The following is a 14,044-nucleotide window of genomic DNA, read 5'->3' as shown; positions in this document are numbered from 1 at the left end:
TGGTGAATAGACTTTTCAAATTGTGAACTTTTAAAAGAAATTGTGATTGAATTCTGTTTTTCACCCTGCAATTTGTTCAGTTTTACATGGAGGGAAGAGAAGTTTATAGACTAGCTGTGTGCCCACATTCTTTAATCCCCTTCTTCCTGTATCACCTTGTACATTTAAGGCAAACTCTCTTTAAGGCCAATGTCTTTCTGACATTAAAACTTTTTATTTTACAGATACTTAGTCCAAGATTACAAGACCTACTACAGCTTCAATACTTCATTTTAAAACTGTTCTGCGCTGATGAGAAAGCAACTGCCATTAATGTATTCATTTGTACTAACTGAACCATATACTTTTGCTTCTCTCTCTTTATGCAATTAATTAGTAATCGATGGCCTAAACCATATGGTTTGATAACATTATTTTCCACCATTTTGGAAAGGTCACTAGTTGCAGAAATGAGTTTTACCTTTTCCAGTATGTTTCATAATGACAGGTTCATAATTTACTGAGGGCACTTTGCAAATAGGATCAAGTTTTGGGTCATAGGCAGTACATGCTTGCCAATGGAAACTATCATATTGACCAGAAGCAGGAAATTCAAGTACTGGCCAAATTGTAACATACAAAATGCATATTGCGAAGTGATAGCTTATCCATTAACATGAACTCTCTTTCTGTAGCTGCTTTCAAATTATTTGAGGACCCAGACTTGGGTGAAACTATCCAAAGAGGTGATCCTTTATTACTTCCAGCTGCCTATGATCTTAAAGGTGGAGCTATAAATGTAAAACTTGATGAGGACACTGAAGAATTATTCAGGTATTTATTAGTTAACAAGATACGCACGGCTCTTGCAAGTGAATAGGATTTTATGACAAATTCTTTGCAATTTACAAATTGTTACAAATTTTGGATCTTCCTTTGATATTCCCGGGGACAGCAGTGGTGGTCACTCCCATAAGTAGTTACAGTGTCTTCCACTGGTCAGACTGCCCAATACCTAATTCGATGATCCTGTAGCCTAGGGATGTTACATTAGGATCAAAATCATGGAACTCCCTTCCTAACAGCACTGTGGGTATACCTACACCACATGGACTGCAGCAGTTCAAGAAGGTGACTTGCCACCTTCTCAAGGGCAATTAGGCATGGGCAATAAATGTTGGCCTGGCCAGCAACACCCACATCCTATGAACCAATAAATAAAATAAAAGGGTCCTTTGTGATCCAAGCTGGACCCAGTATCAAGTTGACTGTAAGCATACTGAAAAACACTTCGGTGAGTTGAGGTCAATTTGTTAAAGTTGCTTTATTTTAGATAGACTATAGGGGGCAGAATTTTACAGGCCACTGCCAGTGTGTTTGCACATGGGGAGGTGGGGGCATTCATTTACCCAGGTTGTCTTCACGCCACCATCCTGCCTGCCCCCAACCTGTCTACAATTTTACGGGGGAAGGGTGGGGGGTACATGGACGAGGCCTAGGGAGGCCTGCTCGCATTTGCCCAAGTTGAGGCCCTTAATTGGCCAATTACTGGTCAGAGAAGGAGGGAAGCCCAGCTGGCCGCCCTAATCAGGCCTCCGGTGGGAAGAAAGGGGGCTGCCTCCCTTTCCGACATGGCCTCCCCCCTCCCTCCCCCTCCCTCTCCCCCCCTCCCCCCCCTTCCCCCATCCTCTCCCTCCCCCCCTCTTCCCCCTCCTCTCCCTCCCCCTCCTCTCCCTACCCCCCTCCCCTCCCTCCCCCCTCCCCTCCCTACCCCCCTCCCCTCTCCCTCTCCTCCCCTCCCCTCTCCCCTCTCCCCCCCTCCCTCCCCCCTCCTCTCCCTACCCCCCTCCCCTCTCCCTCTCCTCCCCTCCCCCCTCCCCTCTCCCCCCCTCCCTCCCCCCACTCCCTACACTGGCTATATATAACTTCAGTTTTGAATCTGGGGTCAGAGTCACTACAAAAATGGAAACAGTAATTTAAAAAGTGAAATACTAGATGTGGTATACTGATTTCTACAGGAAATCTGCTTCCTGCGCTAGTTGAAACTCCCAGTATGTCAAGTACATTGTGCTCCACGATGAATTTCACAAACCAAAACATTTTAGTGTAAATAATTTGCCTACTTTTTACAGCTTCACTCAGTAATTTACATATCTTCTGTGCCACACTGAGATTTTGCTATTTCTTTCAAATCCAAATAGAAATGTATTCATTATTTTGTTAACTCGCTGTTAGGAACTAGAGATAGTTTTAGTTAAGTTATATTTGCATTTGTGGGTGTTAGGAACAAGATATAGCTTTAACTTTATTATTTTTTATTTGTGTGTTAAGAAAGGCGAAACCCAGGTTTGGTTTCAATTTAGAGTTTTTGTGAGATGGAGCCAACAATTATGGGGCCCTGTTTGTGTGCATGCATTTTTAATGAGGTTTTATGACACTTAAAATGAAGAGGTGGGTTGCCAAGGGGTTAGTAGTTTAGAGAGGTTAAGACAAAAAAAACAAAGTAGAAAAATCTGTAACAAAAACAGAAATACCTGGAAAAACTCAGCAGGTCAGGCAGCATCGGCGGAAAAGAGCAAAGTTGACGTTTCGAGTCCTCATGACCCTTCAACAGAACAGGAAAATCCGTGCTGTTGCCTACCAACAGAAGATCCGAGGCAATTAGGGATGGGCAATAAATGCTGGCCTAACTAGCGTTGAGCTTCATCTGCCACCTATCTGCCCACTCCACCAATGTGTCAATGTCCTTTTGAAGTTCTACTCTGTCCTCCTTAGTCCACAATTCTGCCAAGTTTTGTGTTGTCCGCAAACTTTGAAATTGTCCCCTGCACACCAAGATCTATATATCAGGAAAAGCAAGGGTCCCAATACTGATCCCTGGGGAACTCCAATACAAACCTTCTTCCTGTCCGAAAAATACCTGTTAACTATTACTCTCTATTTCCAACCCTTAGCCAATTTTGTATCCACGTTGCTACTGTCCCATCTATTCTATGACCTATAACTTTCCTCACAAGTCTGTTATGTGGCACTGTATCAAACGCCTTTTGGAAGTCCATATGCACCACATCACTGGCCTTGCCCTCGTCAACCATCTCTGTTACCTCTTCAAAAAACTCCAGCAAGTTAGTTAGACACGATTTTCCTTTAACAAATCCACGCTGACTCTACCAAATCAATCCACTTTTTTCCATGTGACTATTAATTCTATCCCGAATAATTGTTTCTAGAAGTTTCCCCACCACTGAAGTTAAACTGACTGGTCTGTAATTGCAGGGCAGGTCTTTACAACCTTCTTTGAACAAGAGCGTAATGTTTGCAATTCTCCAATCTTCTGGCACCTCCCCCGAACCCAGAGAACATTGAAAAATTATTGCCAGTGCCTCTGCAATTTCCACTCTCACTTCCTTCAATATTCTTGGATGCATCTCATCCGGTCCTGGTGCCTTATCAACTTTAAGTACTGACAGCTTATCCAATGCCACCTCCTTATCAATTTGAAACCCTTCTAGTGACTGAGTTTCCTCCTCTGTCACCATGGCCTGGGCAACATCTGTCTTGTAGGTAAAGACAGATGCAAAGTGTTCATTTAATGCCTCAGCCATGCTGCTTGCCTCATGTGTAAATCCTCTTTTTGGTCCCTAACTGGCCCTACTCCTTTTACCAACCTTTTACTATTGATGCGCTTATAAAGCACTTTAGATTTCCTTTTATGTCAGCTGCCAGTCTTTTGTCATAGTCACTCTGCTTCTCGTATTTGCTTTTTCACATTCCTTCTGAACCTTCTGTATTCAGCTTGTTTCTCAATTGTATTTGCTGCCTGTTACCTGTCGTAAGCACACTTTTTCTTCTTTAACTTAATTTCCATCTCCTTTGTCATCCAGGGAGCTCTGGATTTGTTTGTCCTACCCTTCCCTTTTGAGGGAAAATACCTTGACTGTGCCCAAACCATTTCCTCTTTGAAGGGAGCCCATTGTTCAGCTACTGTTTTTCCCACCAGCCTTTTGTTCCAGTCTTAAAACAAAAAACTACTGCGGATGCTGGAAATCCAAAACAAAAACAAAAACAGAATTACCTGGAAAAACTCAGCAAGTCTGGCAGCATCGGCGGAGAAGAAAAGAGTCGACGTTTCGAGTCTAATGACCCTTCAACAGAACTGAGTGTAGTTAGGAGAGGGGTGAAATATAAGCTGGTTTAAGGTGGGGGGCGGGGGGAGAGAAGTTGAGGGTGGGTGGTTGTTGGGACAAGCAAGCAGTGATAGGAGCAGATAATCAAAAGATGTCACAGACAAAAGGATCAAAGAGGTGTTGAAGGTGGTGATATTATCTAAGAGAATGTGCTAATTAAGAATGGATGGCAGGACACTCAAGGTACAGCTCTAGTGGGGGTGGGGTGGAAAGATTGACAAGGTATTAGTTTTAGATTTAAAAATAATGGAAATAGGTGGGAAAAGAAAAATCTATATAAATTATTGAAAAAAACAAAAGGGAGGGGGAAGAAACAGGGTGGGGATGGGGGGAGGGAGTTTAAGATCTAAAGTTGTTGAATTCAATATTCAGCCCGGAAGGCTGTAAAGTGCCTAGTCGGAAGATGAGGTGCTGTTCCTCCAGTTTGCGTTGGGCTTCACTGGAACAATGCAGCAAGCCAAGGACAGATATGTGGGCAAGAGAGCAGGGTGGAGTGTTAAAATGGCAAGCGACAGGGAGGTTTGGGTCTTTCTTGCGGACAGACCGCAGGTGTTCTGCAAAGCGGTCGCCCAGTTTGCGTTTGGTCTCTCCATTGTAGAGGAGACCGCATTGGGAGCAATGAATGCAGTAGACTTAAGTTAGGGGAAATGCAAGTGAAATGCTGCTTCACTTGAAAGGAGTGTTTGGGCCCTTGGACGGTGAGAGCTGTACCTTGAGTGTCCTGCCATGCATTCTTAATTAGCACTTTTCTTAGATAATATCACCACCTTCAACACCTCTTTGATCCTTTTGTCTGTGACATCTTTTGATTCTCTGCTCCTATCACTGCTTGCTTGTCCCAACGACCACCCCACCCTCAACTTCTCTCCCCCCGCCCCCCACCTTAAACCAGCTTATATTTCACCCCTCTCCTAACTACACTCAGTTCTGTTGAAGGGTCATTGGACTCGAAACGTCAACTCTTTTCTTCTCCACCGATGCTGCCAGACCTGCTGAGTTTTTCCAGGTAATTCTGTTTTTGTTTTTGTTTTGGTTCCAGTCTATCTGGCCCAGCCCTGTTCTTGCCCCATTGAAGTCCGCTCTCTGCCAACTGATTATTCTTACATGGATTGACCAATTACATTTTCCACCATCAACCTAAACCTTATGATACAACAATCACTGTCCCCTGAATGTTCCCCCACTGTCACTTGATCTACTTGGCCCTCCTCACTTCCAAGAACCAGGTCTAGCAGTACCTCCTTTCTTGTTGGACTGGACACATACTGCTGTAGGAAATTCTCCTGAACACAATTTGGAATGCTTGTCCCTCACTTCCTCTTACACTACTACTATCCCAGTCTATATACAGGTAATTAAAGTCCCCCATTATAACTATGATGTTTGCTCCTCTCTGTAATTTCCTTGCAGATTTGTTACTCTATATTCTTCCCACCAGCTGGTGGTCTGTATATTACACCGAGCAATGTAATCGCACCCTTCTTATTCCTTAGCTCTAGCCAAATCAATTCTATCCTTGAGTCCTCTGACACGTCCTCTTTCTCCAGTATTGCAATACTCTCCTTAACCAAAAACACCACCCCTCCTCCTTTTTTCCTTTTCCTATCATTTCTGAACACCTTGTAACCAGGAATGTTTAACACCCAGATCTGCCCTTCCTTAAGCCAGGTCTCCATTATCGCCACAACATCATAATCCCACAAGGCAATCTGTGCCTTTAATTCCCCAATTTTATTAACTATACTTCGTACATTCACATAGATGCAGTGTAACCCCGATTTAGACTTCATTACTTGCTCCCTTATTTTGACTCCATCTATTAACTTACTATTCTCTATTTCAGTGCTGTCTGCCTCTCCCAGTGTTCCATATACCCTGGTATTACTTTCTAATCTTCTCTCCTTGTTCCCACACCCCTGCTGGGTTAGCTTAAACCCTTCCCAACAGCACTAGCAAAATGACCCGCAAGAACCTCGGTCCTGGCTCTATTCTGATGCAACCTGTCCAGCTTATACAGGTGCCGTCTCCCCCAGAGCCAATCCCAGTGTCCCTCCCTCCTGCACCATCTTTCCAGCCATGCATTCATCTGTCTTATCTTCCTATTTCTGTACTCACTTGCACGTGGCACTGGGAGTGATCCAGAGATTACCACTTTAGAGGTCCTGTTTGCTAATTTTCTATCTAGCTCCCTAAGTTCCAATTGCAGGACCACATCCCCCTTCCTACCTATGTCGTTAGTACCAATGTGGACCACGACCTCTGGCTGTTTGCCCTCCCCCATAAGAATGTCCCGCAGCCGTTCTGTGACATCCTTAACCCAACACCAGGGAGGCAACAAACCATCCTGGAGTCACGTTGACAACCACAGAAACGCCTGTCTGCTCCCCGAATTAAAGAATCCCCTCTCAGTACCGCCCTTCTGCTCTTCTTCCTCCCCTCCTGTATAGCTGGGCCACCCGTGGTGCCACGGGCATGGCTGTTGCTGCGCTCCTCCAAGGATCCATCGCCCTCACCCATATCCAGAATGGAAATCCAGTTAGTGAGCAGGACCTCTGGGGACTCCTGCACTACCTGCCTGTTTCTCTTCGACTGCCTGCCGCTCACCCATTCCCTAACTGCCCGCTTGACCCTAACTTGCATGTGACCACCTCTCTGAATGTGCTATCCACGTGGTTCTCTGCCTCACGGATGCACCTCAGTGACTCCCTGCGCTACTCAATCTCTGAAACACGGAGCTCCAGCTTGTGCAGCCGGTGACACTTCCTGCACATGGACTCATCTGGGTGACGATAAGTGTCCACGACCCCCTCCACCCCCACCATGCCACAGGATGGGCATTCCGCTTGGCTGAGCTGTCCTGCCATGCCTTAACCTTAAACTTTTAAATCACTTTCTTAAACTTTGGTTACTTTTACTTACTTTAACCTTACTCTTGTACTATTAACTATAGAAACATAGAAACTAGGAGCAGGAGTAGGCCATTCGGCCCTTTGAGCCTGCTCCGCCATTCATTATGATCATGGCTGATCATCCAACTCAATAGCCTGCTCCCGCATTCTCCCCATATCCTTTGTTCCTTTCACCCCAAGAGCTATATCTAACTCCTTCTGGAAAACATACAACGTTTTGGCCTCAACTACTTTCTGTGGTAACGAATTCCACAGGCTCACCACTCTCTGGGTGAAGAAATTTCTCCTCATCTCAGTCCTAAATCGTCTACCTCAGACCTCAGACTGTGACCCCTGGTTCTGGACTCCCCCACCATCAGGAACATCCTTCCTGCATCTACCCTGTCTAGTCCTGTTAGAATTTTAGACAGGGTAGATGCAGGAACTGGAGAGATAAACTGGAGATTAGTAGAAAATACAAATTCTTCGCCCTTATTCAATCAGCTCCCTCTCCTGTGCGTAAAAATTCTTACATTCCCTGTGCTTGTTTAGAAATTTACGTTTCTGGACTAGCGCTGTTTTCAATCTCCCGACTGTCTCTCCACTCTCGCTGTTTTATCTCCTGAACTCTCGCTGTTCTGGGAATAAGCCAAGTAGAAAACTATTTTAGTTGGTCCTACTTAATTAACCTTACCAAAAGAACAGTTCCTACTTTATTCTAAACCTTAAACACTCACTAGATATTCACCAGATATTCACCACACAGCTAGCTTCTTCTCCTGCCAATCAAATTGCTTCTTCCCTGTGATGCCACAATTTGGTTTTTCTCACACACTCCTTTTGAATGCAGCGTGTGCTGGTTCCGAGCAGCTCACAAGTCTGCCTCTCCGACTGCTCTTCCCGAAGGTGAGTGATGTAGACTGTGCTCCCCGGGCTGTATTTGTTCTCTCCCCACTCCATGTACCTCCCGCAGGCCCGCCTCCCTGACTGCTCTTCCCAAAGATGATTTGCATAAGCCACCAGATCCCCTTACTAATCACCCATTTATAAATGGCTGGTGATCACATGCCATTGTTCCATTTTTTTGAACAAGGAAATAAGTTTTGTTAAAACGTTGTTGATCCAACTTGGGTCGGTTCCAACTGTGATATATGATTTAAGTGACTTGTATACTCTTCAGTATTTCTGATCACAGAGGTGGTAGTTGAAAGTTGTACATACCATGTTTTTAATAAATATATACTGGTGTCAAACAATTGTTACTATCATTAATGATGTGTACCTTGTGCTGTTAATATTTTCAGAGTTGAAGAAGACTTGGATAAATTACTGAGGCTAAGTGCCAGCAATAAAACGAAACCAAAGGTGCCAACCAAGCCAGCTGTGCCAACCAAGCCAGCTGTGCCAACCAAGCCAGCTGTGCCAACCAAGCCAGTTGTGCCTAAAAAGACAACCGTGTCATCTGAAACGAGAAGTAGTCCTGCAGCACAATCTGGTTCCATTAAAAACACAGCGGCTGACATGGATGAACTGGATATTCTGAAATACATTCAAGAGAATGAGGCATTGAGTAGTGACACACTCGATCTGTTTTGAACAGATCCTCCAGCAAGACTGTACCAACTGCTTTAAATCGTAATCTTGGTACCTACCAGCAAGCCACCATAAACTCCAGATGTTTTAAAACAATTTTCAGTACTGTTCAATTGCACCCGTAGACTTGAATGGTAGAGATTTAATTGAAAGTGTTATTTTTACGTTTCTGAGGCAAAAGTCATTCAGCTGTTGAAGTTTCTGAGGTAGAAAATAAGAGGGTAAATTTTGAGTCCGTCCAGTTTCCCCCTCCTCACCTGACCCACCAAGTGCTTGGATCAGAAAATTGGAGGCAAGATACCTGCTAATTTTCTCTTTCCCAGATCCATGGTCATGGTGGCCAGGTTCATCCATTGCCCTGGGTGAGCATTGGGAAAATCAAACATTTAAATAGACAATATACGTAACTGGGGCACCAAAAAAATGTTGAACTGGATTGTAAATCAAAAGGAAGAAAGCTGTGTGGCATATGAAGGTGATCTCATGAGTGGACTATTTTATACATCAAATCAATGCATTTCTTTCTTCGTTCTTACAAGAAATTCCTGGTGCCATATGTCCTTACAAATTAATCCCTTTCAGAAGTTCATTCAAGTGATAAGCCAGAGTGTTTTCTTTTTGGTTTTATGCCTCACTTGCTCAAAGGTTGCTTTTACAGAACCACCAGAAGGCACGCTATGTTTTTTTTGACCAATACCATATGTACCATACTTGAGGGCTTAGAAGTACTGACCAAAATCCAAAAGGAATGCACTGTTTTCACTTGGTATTGAATACCGTACGCAAATCTACTTTTCTGATTTATTAATGTATTGTTTCTACAAGCTATTTGTCTAAAGTTTGATTGTAAAGCAGGTATTGCATCTTCCCTCATGAGTGTTGTGACTGGAGGCAGTTGTGTATGAACCTATATGTCAGTAGGCCTCGATAAACACCCATGCTGCCTGGCATTATCTTCAGTTCTGAGTGTCAATCTGGTGTATATAGTAACAATTGGGTACTGAATTTCCCAGTTCGGGATGGTTTGCATCAAGGCCAGAAATGGTAGTTTGGCAGCATGGAAATCTATGCACCTGTTTGATGCTGAGAGCCTGTAGCTAAGACATTGCTCTAATCTTGGATCGCCAGTCCATTCTCTTAGGTGAACAAACTATTCTATACAGCAAGACTATAGGAGTACTAACATCAGTGTAAAATATATACATTGCCCTTTTGCCTCTACCTCCAAAAATTTCCGTTTGTAATTTTCCTCACCACTTCAGTTTCCACTCTGCCCTTTATGCACATTTCCCCACTCAGTTTGTGCCCATGTTTGAGGCTGAGCAGTGCATTTAGCTTTTCTCAGGTGTTTGTACTGACCTCCGCCGGTGTTTCAATAAATTTAAAGGTTGAGGATTCAATTGCTGAATCAGCGGGAGATGATATGATAACCGATGTTTGATGCCAGCTCTTTGTGCAATGGAGAGATGGTGAACAAGTAGCAGCTATATTTAAAACCTGGGAGCAGCATTGGGGATGAAAACCTGGCTGGGACTGGAAATCGCTTGATAAAGCTGTGGTTATATACCAGTGCCCCTATTATTAATTATTTCTGACCAGCAGCAACTGTGATTTTGATTGTAATATAGCTTCAATTACAACTACAAGGAAATTATATGAAGTGAGTATAGTAATATATATATAATATAGTACAGTAGCAGTGTTAGTATTCTACTTAACTGCCAAGTGTACAATATTTTCCGGAAGAGTTTGTGTATATGATGATAGAACTTTGATTTAATAATTGCATTAGAAGTTGGCAGTTAGCTTGTTCAGTGTTGACAGTAAGAAGGCAGTTCAGGAGTCTTAACAAATCATCGTCTGTCTGTCAAGGTAAATAGGAATATTGCAAGCTTTACAGAGCAGCAAAGCTCCTTGTTTTGTTCTAGGTCTGTGCTGAGTCACCTGATTTCAGCTGGATGACAGCAAGGGCATTGCATCTGCCCCCACCATCTGAGTTGAGAGGGGGGTTAGGCAGAGGTTTCGCTCGCCCTCCTTCTTGTCCCCTCTCTCGCTCGCATCTTCTCCTGCCCCCTCCCTCCCCCATTGGCCCTCGCACCTTTTCACCACGGACTGTTGCAATGTCACACACGTGAACATAGGGTGAGGAGATGACTGGGCTTGTATCCGAGCAAAAATTCAATTCTTCAGAAAAGAAAGGAAACCGGTCACGGATGAAAAAGGCTTTTCTCGAATGTAATGAATCCCTTTATGTTCTTAAAAGGCGCATTAGTTTCCAAACCTTTGCATATAGTTTAAACTTTGCTTCTGTAAAGAGATATTCATTTAGTAATTGTAGTTTTAGGATATGAAAGTGATGTTTAGTGTTAATACATCATCTCAAGCACTGACATTCAGAAGAATATGATGTGCCAACCAAGCTGTTTTTTTTCACAACTACTGATTACAAGGATCAAAAGTTGCTCAGTCAAAGACTACTTGCTGGACACCAGAATAAATATAGTGAGAGGAGATGTAGTCAAGCCTCCTTTGTCTGTTTTAATGCAGCTTTCTCACCTTTTTCCACAAGCCCACTGACAGACAATGGATTTACGGTGTAAGAGTTTCTGCACTGCCTTGCCCATGGAGCCATTCCTTATGTGTGAATGTAGACAGGGAGCATAGAAGATCTTTCTAAATTAGTATATCCTGTTGTTATCTCCTAGCCATAACAGGAGGTGGGTTGAGAATTGAGTGACTGCTGTCTGTGGATGGAGGCACAGTAACTAAAGCTGCTTTTATATTGTACCAGTGCCGATAGTTTCTGACATTAGATTTGTGCAGTCAAAAAGACAGCCAAAGAAAAATGGCCAGTTTTGTTAAGTTGAGCAGCTAGGCAAATGTTTTTGGAACTCTCTTTTCCCAGTCACCAATCTTAGCATATCTATTGACTGCACTTGTGCAGTAAGTGTTTGTGTTTTTTAAAAATGTTTCTGACAGTTGTGATGACTTAGTGAGAGGATTCTATTTCATGTAAAAATAAATGTATGCAGTCCAGTTAGATGATGTGGGGTGGGGAGCTGCTGCGTATGTGGTGATATAGTTAATCCACTGACCTTATTGTAGCAATACCTGATAATTTTGTTGAATGTAACTGAAAATCTAATGCATCTTTGTCAGATTAAATTTTGCACCACTTAAAGGCACAGCAAAAGTATTCTGTTCTGATGACATTTAAGTGTTCAGTGAATAACCCATGGAACAAGAGTATGGCATAAAGAATGGAATATTTGTGCTCACTGTTAATGTTGATGAGAACATTTTTAATGAGGGCTGTAGTCAAATCACATGAATCAAATCACAGAATCAAGAATGAATTAATACAAAATTATCAGAAGGACTTGTGTGACTTTTCTATTTGCTATTAACTGTTATGGAGATGTAAAACTTGTAAATGTAAATCCCTTCAGAAGGATACCCTACCTAACTGGTATTATTGTGGAAGGATTATACATAACAGAGGGGGAAAATTAAGAACAGGAATTACTTCCTGGGGTTTTTTTAAATTTGAGTCTTTATTTTTGAGCTATTGTCCATATATCTTTTTTTCTAACCCCCTCTCATGTCTGGACTTTCCTGTGTATATAATTTAATGCCTGTAAGCTTTGCTTTGGGGAAACGAAAGTACATAAAACTTAACGAGATGTTTAAAACAAGACTAGTTCAGAATAAATGTTATAGCTAAGAGAATTTTCTCCAACCACACTTCATTTCAAAGTGACCAGAAGCATTGTTTATTGTTTGCCAGATGGGAGGTTTGTTGGAAAGCTATAAGCATGTTTTGTACTATTCCAATGATGTTGTAGGCTGTAGAGGGACATTTGGCTGTCTTCTCTCAGCTGGGCCAGTTTTCTTCCCTGGTCATGCATTCAGGTGGAAACATCAATCAGCCCCCAATGATCACTATTCAGTGACTGGCTGGAAAATGCATGTGTCTGGTTGTCAAATGAAGACTGGGTCAGAATTGCCAATGACACTCTCTACATAGCTGCCAATACTCAATAGGTTCTCACTTGGCAGGTGACCATAGAACTACAGGTGTGTCATTGGTGCACCTCCCCAGTGCAAAACCTGGCACTTGCCTTTCATAAGGGAGGGGCCTGCCTCATCCACACACCCTGCCCAGTAGTAGGACCCACATGCCTACCTGGAGGCTAGTTTGTCTCCTCTTACTCAGTGTACCAACCCCTTGTATTACAGTGGATCCTGAAAGAGACTGGGAATCAAGAAATACAGTATTTGCTTGGCTGAGGGTGGGTAGATTTAAGCCCCTTAAGAGGCAGGCTGGCAAAACTTGCAAATGATGGATCTTTGCTATTTTCCCTTGGGTTCCACCAACATTATGGTAATATGCTAGCAAGACTCTTTAAAAACAAACTATAATTTTTCCGCAGAGAATTGTCTCGCCACCACTGAAGTGCCATTGATCAGAGTTGTGCTTCACACATGAGATATTCTTGTGTCTGTAAATTTCTGTTTTATTCCTGCCAAATTCTGAGGCGATGATGCAAACATACAACTAATAAAGGCTATTATAAATAAAAAGCAGTGGAGTCTCTGTGTTTGTTAGGAAAAACAGAATGTTGTAGATGTATAGTACAATATTAATGTCTCACGGTGTACATGCCTGTTTCTAAAAAAAATATAGCTCTTGACTAGAAATCTTCACCTCTCACAACAATGCAATTCTTCAGTAATTCTGTAGTATAGAGGTAAATTGGCGTTGCTTGCTAGCAGCATGATTCTCGGTCTCTGGCGTCACACATGCAGTAAATAACAGGATAGAGCTGTCTCCTACAGCCTTCCAGACTCTAATGAGCAGCAAAAAGTCTTTGTTCTGCTCAGGAAATTAGGCGTCTATGAACCATAGGGTGGTGAGAGTGCCACCCGGACAAAATTGCACTTCAAACCCTGCATGCTTATCAAGGAATCTGAATAAGTATGGAAAGCTAGATATGTGAATAAGTATAAATGTGTGAATCTTTACTAGGACACTGTAAATTATTGAATCTAATATATGATATGCTTGCATTAGATAAATGAAAATGTCTTTAGAACCTTGGATAGCATGCCATTTTTTTAAACTATGTTTATGGGTTTAGTTTGCTTTTTCTCCTCCTATTATCTGCATTTATTTTTGACCAGATTTGGTTATTTTAAGCAAAATCTCTCCATACTGAATCAACAATTTAAGATGAAAATCATAGTCTCTATAAGGGACAGCTGATCTCTCCAGGTGGTTAAAAGGGAAAATTAGCTCCAGCATTTCTAATCAAAAATTAAATCAGTGATTTAGTGAAAATGTGAGTGTTTATTCAGAGTGCAAACTTTTTGCACAGCTTTTGTTTTTCTTGGATT

General features: G+C 42.5%; 1 protein-coding gene across 2 annotated transcripts in view; it reads left to right on the top strand.

The window, feature by feature from the left end:
- Positions 1 to 13,231, top strand: part of hs1bp3 (HCLS1 binding protein 3) — a 124,482-nt gene extending 111,251 nt beyond the window's left edge. For both annotated transcript variants that reach the window (XM_078541542.1, XM_078541541.1), the window contains exons 6-7: positions 675 to 813; positions 8,359 to 13,231. In XM_078541542.1, coding sequence (XP_078397668.1) covers positions 675 to 813; positions 8,359 to 8,650 — 431 coding nt within the window. In that variant the 3' untranslated portion in view covers positions 8,651 to 13,231. The remainder of the gene's footprint in view (positions 1 to 674; positions 814 to 8,358) is intronic.
- Positions 13,232 to 14,044: the final 813 nt, after the last annotated feature.

The sequence above is a fragment of the Cetorhinus maximus genome, chromosome 5 (genome assembly GCF_964194155.1).
Source record: "Cetorhinus maximus chromosome 5, sCetMax3.hap1.1, whole genome shotgun sequence".
Lineage (NCBI taxonomy): Eukaryota > Metazoa > Chordata > Chondrichthyes > Lamniformes > Cetorhinidae > Cetorhinus > Cetorhinus maximus.
Note: the sequence above shows the minus strand (reverse complement) of the source record. Positions and strands in the feature narration are given on the sequence as shown.